This window comes from Etheostoma cragini, chromosome 13 (assembly GCF_013103735.1).
Source record: "Etheostoma cragini isolate CJK2018 chromosome 13, CSU_Ecrag_1.0, whole genome shotgun sequence".
Taxonomy (NCBI): Eukaryota; Metazoa; Chordata; class Actinopteri; order Perciformes; family Percidae; genus Etheostoma; species Etheostoma cragini.
In genome coordinates, this window is record NC_048419.1 from 7,087,514 (window position 1) to 7,103,011 (window position 15,498).

At 39.9% G+C, this 15,498-nt stretch overlaps 1 protein-coding gene across 1 annotated transcript in view; it reads left to right on the forward strand.

Annotated features, from left to right (window-relative positions):
• LOC117955456 (kin of IRRE-like protein 3) overlaps positions 1–15,498 on the forward strand; it is a 198,763-nt gene that overhangs the window by 97,177 nt on the left and 86,088 nt on the right. Inside the window, exons 2-4 of the mRNA XM_034889984.1 lie at positions 4,006–4,155; positions 9,085–9,234; positions 12,723–12,880. Coding sequence (XP_034745875.1) covers positions 4,006–4,155; positions 9,085–9,234; positions 12,723–12,880 — 458 coding nt within the window. The remainder of the gene's footprint in view (positions 1–4,005; positions 4,156–9,084; positions 9,235–12,722; positions 12,881–15,498) is intronic.

The window sequence follows — 15,498 nt, forward strand, 5'->3', positions numbered from 1 at the left end:
TTAATTTGTTTGTTATTTGCTACTCCCATATGGTTTACATCAGGCGTTAAAATGAACTGTAACAAATTACGGTAAAAAGTACTAATTAATCTGTCCCAATTAAATACTGATCAATGGCAATGTAGCCAGCCGCGCAGACAGACAGCACGTCAGTGTTTTTTTTGCCGCGCCGCCGATCCCCAGAGCAGCATGGTCACCTGGAGAGCATGGTCACCTGGAGAGTCCGTGTTTATACAGTAGTGACTGTGGATAAGGAGGAGGACTTTTTGTCGTTAGTGATATTCCTTTGGCGCTGGCTAAAACCTCTTTAAGGGGCGCCAAAACGTTCTCTATGCAGTAAAAGCCCTGACTAAATACCGGTAATAAATTCATAATATTAACCTTTAAACTCCGGATGGACTCCAGCCGTCTTTTCTAATGTGGGAAAAAGCAACTTCTTCTTCTGTGTGTTAATTAGCGGATCGCAAACCAAGTTTAAGGTTCATACCGCCACCTACATTACTGTATAGGAGCGTGTAGAATAATGAATTAATGGCATTCATCACACCATTGAGAGTTAGTCTACTTTGTTTGCTTTCTCCAATCTCCATTCTAAATATTGATCTTTTAAATTAATCATACTTAGTTTTGTTCTGTTGTGTTGTTATGAGCCAGTGCTGATGGGAGCCTGGTTAGTTAGCTTCATCAATAGCTAACTGAGGGGACTGCACTCAAAATGCAACTGAGTGCCTCAATTCTGTTATATATCTGTCCAAAAACATTGTGGGGAGAAGTAAACTTGAGGCAGCAGCAAGTATGGCCGTCTACACCTTCAATGAAGGGGCCTCTGCCATGCTTTTTGTTATGAAGAAGCTGTGGCTATATAGCACAGTTGTGATGGTCAAGTCAATGATATGCTTATGATCTTGAAAGCTGAGGCTATTATAACTGCCAGTTTAAAATATAGGCACAAGAGTCTGAGCACTGCTAAAAAGGTGAAAAGGATCAGCAGGAACTGGATGAGGGGCATATGAAACAGGCATGGAATATTACGCATTTAATTACTTAATATATTATTGTATATATCATTTGACTTCTACTTGCAGCACTGATGGCAAATGCAACTAGGAGCTGGATAAGGACACAACTCTTGCTGAACTCTCCATTAGTATTATAGAAGTCTGGCTTTCATTTTAGTGTCAGAGCTGCAGGTATTCTCACAGAATATTTGGAGCAGTACATGGACTTGGGGTTCTGTAAACCAAAGGTTCTCAATTTGTTATAGCCAATAATCAAGATAAAGTGGCCAGGTTGGTTCAGTGGGTAGAGCAGGCGCACATGTAATTGGAGGTTTGTGCCTCGACGCGGAGAGCCAGGGTTTGAATCCAACCTGTGATGATTTCCTGCATGTCTCCCCCTCCTCTTTCCCTTTTGTCACCTAGCTGTCCTGTCAAAATAAAGGTGGAAAAGCCCAAAAATGATCTTAAAAAAAAAAAAGAGACAATATAAAGAATATACTGGGCACCATCTAAACACTGAATAGCCATAAAACAATGCAAGTCCATTTCAGAACACACACACACACACACACACACACACACACACACACACACGGCCACAGAACAGCAGGCAGAGGCGAGGGAGAGAGTAGTGTCTGCCAGGGCAGAGAGATACCCGTCTCTTTGAGAGACTTATAAATACATTATGACACGTGTATACATACACATTAATTTGTAGTTAGTTCATACTTATTGTTTAGTGTATTTTTTTCTGACCGGCCAGTGCATATCCATTCATTGAAACAGACTAAAACCAATGCACTAATATTGGTAGGGATAGCATAATGATGTTTATTATTATTGCAATAGTGGGAATGTTATGAGTTTTTCGTGTCTAGAGCTAATTTAATTATAAAGTGGTTATGTTGTGTTTTTTATTTGAAGCACTGCAGGCAGCCTGTGTGCTGGGGTAGTTGAGCAATAACAGCAAGAACACATCATCTCAAACTGTTAAAAGAGGTTTTTGTGCTTGTGAACTTGCGAGTTCATTCTTCCAAGAACAACCAGCAAGAACCTTCTTTGCATTCCTGAAATTGAGAAACAGCCTGATTCAGTGTGGGGACGTGATAAGGGAGGCTGGATGGATCACAGAACCCTTGGACTTCAACACAGTAGATTACTTTTGTTGATTAAACCCAAACCACATTATTTTCAAAAACCAAGTTATGTGGTTGTACAACACATTCTCACTCCCACATCATAAAATTGGTTGGGACTATTGGCGCCCCTTTTGTGCTTGATCTAAACGCGCTCAGTCGGGACTATTGATGTCTCTTTTGACGCTGTTAAGGAAAAGGTCGTGGGTGGGTTTACGCTTCCATGACATGCGGGAACAACGGGGCGTTTAAAGAAGAAAGAGACTAGGAAAGGTGCCAGGCGGGGGACAAACCTTGCTCTCTTGGGTGAAAGTCCTGTGTTCGGCCTAAGCGTGGCCATGGCTGTTAAGAATAATTGAATTGTTTTCCACGGTAGTTTTTAGATTGTCCACATCAGAGCTGATATAGCCAAGGCTTGCTGTCAAATACACTAGCTGGGCATGGATAGCAGTTAGCTTTTTGTTGTTGTAGATCCCCATCTGTTGAAATCTGAGACTGAGAAATCTGAGAATCTGAGAAAAATGTGGTTCGAGGTAGAGTTTCTGTTTCTCCAGTAATGCTTCTGCAATGGCATCCATATCGCCGTGTTGGGTTTCTGTTCTTGTTTGCCATTGTGCTTTAAATGATTCTATTGAGCACAACGTGATAGAATATCGGAGTTGAAACCATACAACACAACTATTTGGAAAATTGGGCCAGGAGCCATACCTTGAGCCACAATCTCTGTTGAGCCAATCACTTGACTCCCCGCAACTACTATACTCCAATACATCCAAATCATCTACATTCAAATCCCTTAATTCCTCTTTATTATCAGTTTAGTATTTGTGTACGGTTTGTATTGTCTTTGTCTTTATACCGTCTCTATATTCAATTCAAATCAATTCAATTCAATTCAATTTTATTTATAGTATCAATTCATAACAAGAGTTATCTCAAGACCCTATACAGATAGACCACACTCCAGAATTTACAAGGACCCAACAGTTCTAGTAGTTTCCTCCAGAGCAAGCAACGGTGCGACAGTGGCGAGGAAAAACTTCCTTTTAGGCAGAATCCTCGGTCAGACCCAGGGTCTTGGTAGGCGGTGTCTGACGGGCCGGTTGGGGTTATGTACCCTGTTAGGCTGGCAGTAGATTCAGGAGCAGACACGGAGGAAAGGTTGGGAAACAGGAACAGCGGTTTATTGAAAACAACGGAAAGATGGTGCTAAGAAATCTTCTGGGGCTGGTAGGTGGGAGGCAGGTCCAAAGCACAACGATTAGGCTCACTCAGACAGACTGGGCTTCCAGGACTGAAGCAAGGATCTGAAACACACATGTCAATATAGCTTAAATCTGAGATACTAGAGGAAATTGCCTGTAGCGAATGTTACCACTGTGGGTGAACGGAAAGCCGGGGTTTTACACAGCAGCGGAGATTGCTGGATCTGCTTCAGGTGTGTAGGCAGCCCCAGTTGTCCTGACGAGGAGGAAGAGAGAGCCAGGAGTGCCACACCCACTCCGCACAGGACAGAAAGAAGGCAAAACAAGAAACACAAGGGAAAGGGAAAACAGACAGGAGAGGCATCAAGCCCAACTATGACAGTATACTTTATGTTCTTATAGGCTCATGTATTCTATACAGGTTTATCACAAATGACAGACAATACATTTATTATCTCATATTGATCTGTATGTACTTGTTTGAAACTATTTCTTTATAATTGTATAGCTGGCCATGCTAAAGAGACATTGTTTTATTTTTTGTAATTTTTGTCAGGAGTAAGTTTGAATTGTATTTTCGCTAACTAGAATTTGAGTTCATTCATTTACAGTTTGTGTTTTATTGTGTTTATTAGAAGTTAGACTAATTCGTTCTTGCCTTACCAGGGAGCTCTGCTGTGTTCACCCAACAACCGACAGACTTGGTGGTGGTGGCAGGCCAGCCAGTCACCCTGCCCTGCTCCATCCCGGGCTACCATGGCATGGTGCTCTGGCTGCGTGATGGCATGGCCCTGGGTGTTAACAGGGATCTGTCAGGTAATATCTCATTTTTTAAATCTGATTGGCTGATACAAATGCAAAATACCATTCCTATACATCAAACAAGCCAGTGTTCTAAAATGCCATTAAAATCACATCATCATAGAAAATCACAAGAAGAAGGGACCAAAACAAGTACTCCATTCATTGCTCGGTTACTCCTTGTCAGCTATCAAAGTAAAGATTTCCATGAATATACCTATACTTCTCCTCCCCTGATAACAATTGGCGTACATGAAACTTAAGGTATTGGCCAATATGTACAATGTTGGGAGGGTTACTTTTAAAAACATATTCCATTAAAGATTATTGAAAACATGTAATTTGTAACATATACCATTAGATTTATCAAGTTACTTTTGGAATACTGTCTGGATCTGATATTTCCTCTCCAAAAACACATTGTCCTGGCTGTGCATCTCCTCTGCCATTGTTGTGGGACAGGTGCACTTCCCATGCACAAATTGTTATGGTTAATATAATTAAAAATGTTAGAGCAAAGAAAACTAGTTAGAAGCGCAGCCAAGGCCATGACCTATCACGCTATGTTTACAAAGGTCAGCAAAAGTTTGTGTATTCGCCCCGTGATTACAATTCGCTTTGAAATGTAAAGGATCCATGCTACACCCTTCCACTAAGTTTCATTAAAATCAGGCCAGCAGTTTTTCTGTTATCCTGCTGACCGACAAACAAAGTGACATTGAACCAAAAAATATAATTTAATGAAGTAACCCTTCAAGTAATTGATATCTGAACTCAACAAATACAGCCCCCCAAATTGCAGTGGCTGCATTGCCATAGCAACCACTTCTGCTAGTATCTCTGCTGACTAAACGTAGTATGGCAGAATCAACGTAAACTAGGCTGTGGATTAGCAAACTGTTGCTACTGCTGTAAATCCAACCACGTGGGAGCAGCCATTAAACAATTGCAAATGGACAGGGTTAAACTGACCTACTGAAAAACAAATTTTTCAATTTGCATTATTCAGCCCTTTTTTGTCTTTCAGCTCTTCTGATTGATAACTCCTGCCATAAATCCTAACATCACATTCTGCCTTGACCCATCACTCACTTACACAAGTGAACAACTGCGTAACCTCTGCTGATTGGCTAGATAGTGTTTTGTGGCTCTTGCGCACCTTTCTGTTTGTTTCCAATTACAGAGTCAGGGCTATTTAGGAACACCATATTTTCTTTCAGCACACAGAAAATGGAGAGCAAGCTGACCGTGAAGCAATATTGTCTGATATGTCAAAAAGTGTATTGGAATAACATAGCTTACTACACTTTTATAGACAGTATTAAGAAATCCACCAATTTAAACTGTTACATAACACAGTTACTCATATTTTGTTTTTTAAATATGCAATATTGTTACTTGTGTTCCGTTACTCCCCAACCCTGGATACAGAATAAAAATGGAATTCCATTTTTTTGTTTTACCGTGTAAAATTAAACTCTCCAGTGTATAATTAATTATGTGGAAATCATAGCAATATGTTAAAGGTAGCAATGTTATCACTTACTGCACATTTAAGGTAACACAGATACATTTTGTTACTGACGTCTTATAGCTTTGACCTCAGTTATTATTGTTAATAATAATATTGTACACACCAGATTAATTGCTGATATCTGGGAACATTGCAACAGCCCTTAAAAGAAGTCAGACAGGGTAAACAGCACAGGCGGAAGCACAGTTAGTCCACTCAGCCCTCTTTTTGCAAAGAAGTGTGGAAACTTTAATCCATAATGTACATAACATTAAACTAAAGTTGATAAAAGTTCAAGTGTATTAAAATTATCTTTCGTATTTATCACAGTGGTAATGTCATCACAGATATCAGGTAAGGTAAAAAAAAAAAAAACACATTTACCAATGATTTGAAGTTAGAAAGAATTCATCCATCCATCTGGGGTGGATGCACATTGGAGATGCACATTGGAGTCTCAAGGCTAGACTTACCCGGTTGCCTTGTTGAGGACTCTAAGCATCTGTGAAACCTAAGTTTACTCTTAGATTTTTACCACTATATCCTGTTGCCTACCTGACAACTTTACCTTGGTGATTTGGTGATTGCCATCCTACCTTTGCAAAGCTGAAGTTCAATGTCTCCTGACTGCAGTCTGGACTGAACTCTGGGAGAGGGACAAGTTGTTCTTGGAGTTATCATCTATAGCCACAGCACCTTCAAGGGGGGCACCAGTCTGTCATGCACCCAAGAATGTTCAGCACTAACTCAGAACAATGACACCACTATTCCGTGGTCTGGCAGAGAAGCAATCCCCTCTATGGTCCCCTGCGCCCCAACGGAAGCCGTGTTGTTCATCTTTCCCTAGGCTGTTTTGAAGCTTAACCTGCCTAAGGAAATAAGCTAATCAGCTTTCTGAATCAAGTGGGTTTCTTTAGGTGCAGGGTTAGGTAAAGAACAGCACACTTTATTTGCATGTCTTTGACAGTAGAAGTGAAGACACATTTTCTCAATTGATCAAATATTTCTCAAAGCTGGTATTTTTTTTAAATCATTTCTAGGTGTGGGCTGTGATGCAGACATATATTTTAACATGTTAACAGGATGCATTCCCAAAAAGACACTGTCTGCCTTGGCCTCCGTTCTCCGCTCCTATTTTGTCGTAGGCAGTGTTACCCTAATTAGGCCTCGGAGGACAATTCTCTGCCATTACATCTTTTCTATCTCACCCCAGAGCCTTTCCCTGGTGTCACTGAACACACATAATCACCGGGACTCCAGGGACCCACTGGTGCCTGACCAAACATCACTATCTGCTGAGCTTGGCAGAGGTAGAGGACAAGGACAGGAGTTCATGTTTTTGGTTCATGTGTAGTATAAAGGTGTAGTATTAAGGATCTTTGATAAACATACATAACACATGTATGTGTATCAAAGATCCTTTATACTAAGGATAGCGCATTTCAAGCCGCACCAATGTGATGTAACACTTTCTGTCTCTTAAAGGGGCAAGGCCTCACTTGCTTGGCCTGTCACATAAATACAATGAAGTTTACCATAGACATTACCGGTTATAAATCTGAAGGCGGAGTAATAGAATGAGTCTCGAGATTGAAGAATTGAAAATTATGCATGTCTATAAATCACCATAGTCTAAGACAGAAATGAAAACTGCCTCACAACCCTGTTGCTACAAAACATGGGAAAGGTGTTTTTTTTATTTTCAAGATAACAGCAGTTGTAATACTGCTTTAAAGCCGGACTGAAATGGGCTCAAAATGGAAGCTCTAGACCATGGGTGTCCAAACGTTTTCCCTTCAAGAGCCAAAAATGAATGAGGGCTGTGGGCCAAAACTAAACGTTTAAATCGTGGACCTTTTTAAATTGAAATGTTTTGCATATTTGCATTTCATATATTTGAAGTTGAACACATTAAGGAATCATAAAATACATACTTATACATATATATATATATAAGTAATAAACTATATTTATTGATACAAATATAGTTTGATTAGTCATTACAACAATTCAGGGCAGAACATGCCCCTGCAACATACATACATACACAGTAAATCATTCATTTATTTTTAAAAGAAAACTTCACACCTTGTGACTAGTGTGCAGAAATGCTCTGTATCCTTTATGAAAATCTCAAGTATCTCAATCTCAATCTTAATGCTGATCTATTTTGAACAGCCACTCTTTTACTGATAAGACATACTGTTATAGACCCAATTTCAGTACAAAAATACTTGTGTTGCCAACTATTTTTAAACTTTCTCTTGTAATTGGCTTTGACAATCCATGTTACCTATTAGCTTCTCCACAGCCCTCTTCTTCTTTCTTGTCATCATGAAGATCTGAGCTAACAGAAGCTAAATAGTGCCCCTCTATTACACCATCTAACCAATGTTAAACTGTGTTCAGAGAGTAAAATGCAGCCAGCCTTTGAGTTAATAGAATGCTGAGACAGAATTAACTTCTGACCGAAGGGCAGCAGGCCAAAGTTGAACTTTGGCCCGCGGGCCCCAAATTGGACCGAAACCCCTTTAATCGGTTCTTTTATCGGATATTGTAGGCCTTTGACATGGCATTTCGGATCTTGGTCTATAGCTGTTGATATTGTTTTTATCATCTCCCTTATGTGGGGGTACAACATAAACCAATTTTTCAAATTATGCAAACTATACCAAAGGAAATATTAAAATTATGAATGTAGAAATGTATCAGTCCCATATTCCAATGTAATGACATGTCCTTTTTCAAATTTCCTGTCATTGATTTGGACCCAATGTTGGAGGGGGAGGGTGCCCTAGCCATTGAGTGTTGGTCATTAGAGTAAATGGCAGTAGTAGTAGTATTTTAGATACAAGATCTCCCCAAATCCTTTGCCTCCCAACGCCACATCTCCAGCTTGCTCCCTTTCAAAACAAACTGGCCTTCTGGCATACTCATTCCCTCTCCTCCTCCCTTCTTGCCTCTTTTTTCATTTGTCTCCAACCCCTAACCCTCCATCAATTGATTGGACTTGAGTCTGAGTGTGTTAGGGTCTTCCTGAAAAGAAAATAGTTTACCAGTATATGAGATTGCGGGAAGCCAGACCGACAGGCCTAGTCTCAACAATACCCTTAGAATCCATTTAATAAATGCCCAGAGAGGACCAAGTTAGATCATTGGTAAATCACAGGGGGGGGGGGGGCAAGCCCGAGCCTGGAAGTCTGTAGCTAGACTCTTCTCTTACATTCTCGTTAACCATATATCAAAATAATCGTTCACTGTTACACTTTTTTGCACTAGTTAAAGCTAATGAATTAAGAGTACTGCATGAACATAAACAGATTTGATACCCAGTGACATGTGTGTGTGAATCCCTGTGCATGTGAGAATGTGATTGATGGACAATAGATGAGTTTAGCATCTCCAAACAATGTGCTCCCTTTACATTGCAGGTTACCCACGATATGACATTGTCGGAGACCACAGTAAAGGAGAATATCACCTCTTGATCCAAAGAACAGAGATTCAAGATGACGCTTTCTTTGAGTGCCAGGCCATCCAAGCGGCTATCAGATCAAGACCTGCCCGCCTCACTGTGCTGGGTATGTCCCAACTTTTCACTTTACTGATATGGAAACATGTTGCCAATATAAATTCATGAATGGTCAGACAATTAGATTTATGTAGTAGAGCTGGAGGTAAAAGAAATGAAATTATAATAGATCAGGCAGATAAATCAGTGATTTGAGCATAAATTAAGGGCTACTCATAGTCCAGAGTCTCTATGGATCACTTTGTCAATTCACAAAAAAAGGCAAAAACAACAGCCTGCAGGCATGCAAGGACTGCCTGATTAGCATTATCGATTCAGCCCTGCCTTATTTAAAGCATGATATATTCCAAAAGTATCAGTTCATTATCCAAGCTCCTAGGCTCAAACCTTCCTCATTAGTTGTAGTTTTACCCACTAATCTTCTGTTGGCTGCTTAGAGGAGGGGGGAGGGTTATGCAATGGGGAGAGTAGTGGACGATAGGGGGAGGAGTTAAGGCATTTGGCAATTGGGATACATTAAAATGATTAGTTATTGATAAGGGGGGGGGGGGTCCAATTGTGTAGATTTCTTTTCATCCGACTAGAAGGTGAAGTTGACAAATCATTTAGACATAAGCCTGACATTTAAATAACTGTCGAATTGGTCTGTTTTGGAAATAAAACTGCACATGAAGCTACTGGCATTTTTTCAAGAGGGAGGCAATACACTTAATAGATGAAGTTAAATGTGTGGATTATACTCGAGAAGATACAGTATGGAATCAGTGTGAGTGTTTTTCAATCTGTAATTGGTAAAATGATCTGCTCAAGCACAATTGTGCACATCAGAGAAGACAAAAACTAAAAACTGATGGTGAGCTTTATATTAGTTACTTTCACATTTGTAAAAACAACTTAAATTCTTCCTCAGTTGTCAATAATTTGAAGGACAGTGTATTTGACAATGCACAAACTATAATATCACATCTCATAGACAGACAAAAAACAAACAGACTGCTGTTTTGGATTTGTATGTCTAACCTACTGTCATGCAATTCCAGCTTGCACATTTCTGGTGCATTCTGGAGTGGAGTTCAAGCTCTTTTTTGAGCTTTAAAAAAATATCTTTACTATTGTTTATACATTCTTTTCCCAAAGTGCAGCAAACACAAATTTGGGAATTCCCAGAACTGTTTTTCTATTCTTCAAGGGTAATAAAAGGTTCAGTTTTTTTCTGCAGAACCAACTCAGATCTTTGTCCACAAAATGTTTGCATCATCTCAGCTGACTAATAATTTATTGATTAATCCTCGGCATCTGTAAAGTATCATCTTTTACAATATTCCTTTATCCAGCTAACAAAAAAGTACTACTTTGTTAACACTGGGGGACATTTGTTGCACTATTAACAGTATGATCTGTGATTAGGGCTGCAAAAAAGCCAAAAGACGTTTTGGGACATTTGCTAAAATAACTAATACCTTTATAGTCTCTACAATAACCTACCAAAATACACTTAGTTGTCAGTTTATTAGGTATACTGATAAAAAACTAAAGGAGTCGATTACAACAGTAATAAATCCAACCATTATGAAGGTTCAACTGTTTTCCAGAGATGTGGATTTAACTTAATGAACATTTTGGAGGATATAGTTTGTACTGCTGTTAAATTGTAATGCATGACACAGAGCGTTGTGTCTGTTGATTTATTTTAGCCTCATTGTTGCAACAGGGGTTTAAGAAATATTTGAAACACCTATCCCTACCATCATGAAGGTAGGGTGTATACTGCAGGACTTTTGTTTTAGACTGCATTTTTACTTGGTGTAATTAATAAACTAGCATGTGAGTGCATTTACCATCCCATCTGGCATGACATTAAAAACCATATGAAAGTAGAGCTGACAGTCAGTTTGGTTTTTCTGTGCTCCAGCACTACTGCATGATAGAAACTAAGGCTAAGAACTAACCCTTTTCTGTCTGTCCCGTAAGCTTTCTTTTTGCAGTCTTTGACAAAATATCCACAACTCCACATGGAGCATGGACCTGTGACCATTGACCCTTGTTTTAGTCTGGCAGGTAATCTATGTGGCCTCCAAGAGAACATTGCCTGAATAAGGCATAAGACGGAGCAGTTAGCGGCTCTCTAGGGAGAACCCTAAAGCTAATTAGATCCTCGGAAAGCCCTTCTGTCTTTTATATGACTGTAGGCCTATGTGAAAATGCACATACAGAAATATCAGACATTTTATTACATGACTTGGTGGAATATTTAATTCCGATTGGTCAACTTATGTATAACATACTGTATGCATGTACTACATAAATATACAACAGAAATGTTGCCATGGGTAGCATCAAGTGGCTTGCCATTTGAAGTCCAGACCTGAATATAAGACAACCCCACTTTTTTACACTTATGTCTAGGAAAATAAACATTGGGGCCAATTTGGTAGTTACAAACACATTTTGTTTTCTAAATTAACAGGTTGGCCACCAAGTAAATTGTGAGCTGGAAGCAAAAAGTACACTGTCTCCAGTCGGTCAAAGCATGTATGAAAAGTGCATGATGAACTTGGACTTTCTTCTCAGCATTCAGAATGTACAATTTGCATATTGCCTTTGATTAAGGCTTGCCCCAGATCTGCTTTCTAATGAGCTGAGAGCTCAATCAATAATTTACTCAAGTCTGAATGAAATTCAGGCTGATCAGACCCATTCATCAAGAATGTAATCAGGGTCTCTGTCATTAGATTTTTCCTGCTTATTAAGTTGAAGTTCTGTTTGACTTTTGCCTCTGTGTAATCACTCATGTGTGCTATTTATTTGAAGAGTATTCACAGATTTTTTCTAATTGTTCAATGCTTCTAAATAAGTTCAAAGTGGAACAACTTATTTCTCATTGCAGCATTTCAGATAATGTTATATCGCTGACAAAGATGCAAAAATGATTTCTAAATGCTAGTGATGTCTAAATGAACCCTCATAAAACTTGGATTACCATTTTCTTTATTTTCTGAGCCCACAAGGCGGTTGTGGTTTAAAGAAAAAGGCTCAAGGAATGGTAATTCAGGGTGCTTTTAACACTTTCTTGAACAGACAGCGCCATCTATTGGGCTCAGGAAATTGATCACAAAGCTTCATGATAGTAGATGCAGCAACAGTTACACTTTGCTTGGTACATTAATTTCTGACTTAATCTGTTTGTCAAAGGCAATAAAAGGCCAAAAAAATAATCTTACAAAAAATAAATATGTTAGTGGTCCTGTAGCTTCTGCCTTGCAAAGATGGCGACCGTTGAGAGCGAATAGTGTCCAGCGTTCCACACCCGGGTACTCGCAGTGCACAGCATTTTGCTACAATACGTCAGTGTGAACGCACTATGTACTTAAAATAGCAAGTGTACGTCTATTCATATGCCAAACACTGCACCTCATGTGTGTACTTGCTATATGAATATATTGGTATTAGCTTTACAACTTTTAGTTGATGATGAAATTTGTGAATAGTGATAAAATGCATTACACCAGGATGTAACATTTAACTGTCCCGTCGCAGTTCCTCCTGATGACCCGGTGATAGTGGGAGCCCCGGTGGTGAGTTTGCGGGCTGGTGACCACCTCAACCTCACATGTCATGCAGACAACGCCAAACCTGCCGTGTCCATCATCTGGATTCGCAACGGTATAGTCCTGAGTGGAGCTATTTACTCAAAGGTAAGGCATGAGACCAGCCTCTCTGCTGAGAGATTGGGTGTTGTGTTGTACCCCCAGTATTCAATCATTGTAATTAAAGGTTTAAAATTCTATAGCGTTTTCAGGTTCATAGTTCTATTTTGTGTTTGTACAAAACTGAATGATCTCTTGATCTACAAAATAATCTCTGCAAAGAAATTCCCATTGCTTTCTCTTCAAATATTAGACTTTTATGCAACATGATGTGAAAACACATAGCAATCTATTCAATATGTTTACAAACTGGAAAGGCATAGTGTTTAGTTAAGGTACTGGACAGACAGAGCAAGTGGAAGAGTGATAAGCGGGTGATGTGCTTAAGGGGTTACAGTATGTCTGACCTTAGATCAGCTAAGTGACTTGGTTTGCACTGGATTTGGTCCAAATTGGTGGAAGATCTCTGTGTGTTTTCAAATATTACTAATTAAGTCATAGAGCTGCATTACGGAACTCTTTTGCTCTAGAATAGTGATGTCCATGGATCCTTTTCTCAAAGTTCATTTTACATCTAAGACCATTATCCTTAAATTGCTGCACAACAGAAATATTAAAATGACTGACATCTGTGGAGGACCTGGCAGTGGAGGACCAACAAGCAATGATAGCCTCATGACTGTCTCAGCTCACCAGTTGCCACCAACTGTCTGGATATACAGTAAGCATAGTCACAATTGTATAGTAACCTGATATAGAAGGCATTCTGCTCATAGTCTGTGCCACAGAAAACTGTCCACGTCAAAATCCACTCAGAAAGCTGTCCACGTCAAATTCCACAGAGTTGCCAACACCGATAAGTGGGTGAGTTGCCGACAGCAGTTGTCTTCAAAAGAATCATCTAATTGGCACCAACAAGCAGAGCCCAGCACCCAGGTGCTGTGCGTATCTCAATCCCTGTACTGCAGGATTTGGTAGTGTCCTGTTCAAGAACACTGTTAGGGCAGGTGCAAGCCAGCATCAGTCCTGCAAATAAAGTCCAGTTTCAGTGAGTGCTCGACCCCCCTGATGACACTAATGGGTTAATCAGCCTTACCAAATGGGCATTGTACACTGGTCATGTCTGAAGCCTGCCAGTATGTGATCAGGGTGTTCCTGCAGAAGAGGGGCTTCCTTTCAGTAAACCGTCCCTGAACAAAGTTTAAAATACCAGATGTGAACTTTAGAGTGCTGTACCTGAATCAGCATAGACACCAGTCATGCAGAAAAACAATCCCTCTCTAATGGCAAGTCTTTTGACTCCTCACTATTGCATCAGTCTGTTTGTTTACCTCCGAAAAGGTCTTTGTCGAGATACCTGGGACCTGTTGCACGAAACCCGGATAAGGGATTAAGCCGGGATATTCAAGTTATCGTGGATGAATTTACCATTGACAAGGTTGCACGTAACCAGATTAAATTAAACCCAGCCAAGTAACCATGGAGATTTATTCTTTGCGGCTAGCCTGGTTCAGAGCAGGCTAACAGCCAGGCTAAGATTAATCCTGGAGTCTGATGTGTCAAATCAGCTGCCGTCTGATCTGAAATAAACTTGTTTAATAGTTATTCCGTTTTCTGTATGTGTTCCGCTATAGTTTTATTAACATGCATTGATTTCAGCCCTACTACACTTGTTTAGATAGTTAGAAATGGTTGCACTGGCATCCGGATGTGGATTGAGACTTTTCCCGGTGGGACGGTACCATTTCGATGCTGCCTGGCGTGCGGCCACTGCCTGGTGGCCAATGCCCTGTGGCCGGTGCCTACTGACAGACTTGCGAGTCGCGTCAGTGTCCACTCTCTCTGTAAAAGTAGGAGATGCATCCGTGGTCTCAGCTTCATGTTACAGGACGCGCTCCGAAGATTAAGTGTGACGATATTAATGTAGCAATATTCCCAGATGATAAGAATGGCAGACTGGTCAGAGACCAATACATTCATGATTATATTTCTTGTTGCATATCCTTCTCTAATAAAGGACAGTTTGTGTCACTCCCTAATATGTAGGCCTAATGTTTTTTATTATAGTTTACATTGGTTTCATAACCTTCTCAATTAGTATCACATCCCTGGACCAATAACGTGGCCTATATACAGTACGTATGTTTTGTAGTTTACATTCATCCCACCGGGAACACCACAATGCTTCTTCATCATTATATTATGGTGCGGTTACTTGTAAAAAGAATAAAACATGACTATTGTTTTACAAACGCTCACAGCGTGTCTATTCTAGTTGTTGTCCCTTTCTGATTGTTTTGTATGAACATTAATTTTACAAAGAATTAGATATACACTACTGGTTGCCTTGCTTTTTTTAACCAGGGCAGCAGTTTCCAGATTACATTATGTGCTTACATAATTGCAAAAGGGTTGTTTAATTCAATTCAGTTCAATTTTACTTATAGTATCAATTCATAACAAGAGTTATCTCAAGACACTATACAGATAGGCCGCACTCCAGAATTTACAAGGACCCAAAAGTTCTAGTAGTCTCCTCCAGAGCAAGCAACAGTGCGACAGTGGCGAGGAAAAACGTCCTTTTAGGCAAAAACCTCGGTCAGACCCAGGCTCTTAGTAGACGGTGTCTGACGGGCCGGTTGGGGTTAGAATGAAGAGTGGCAATA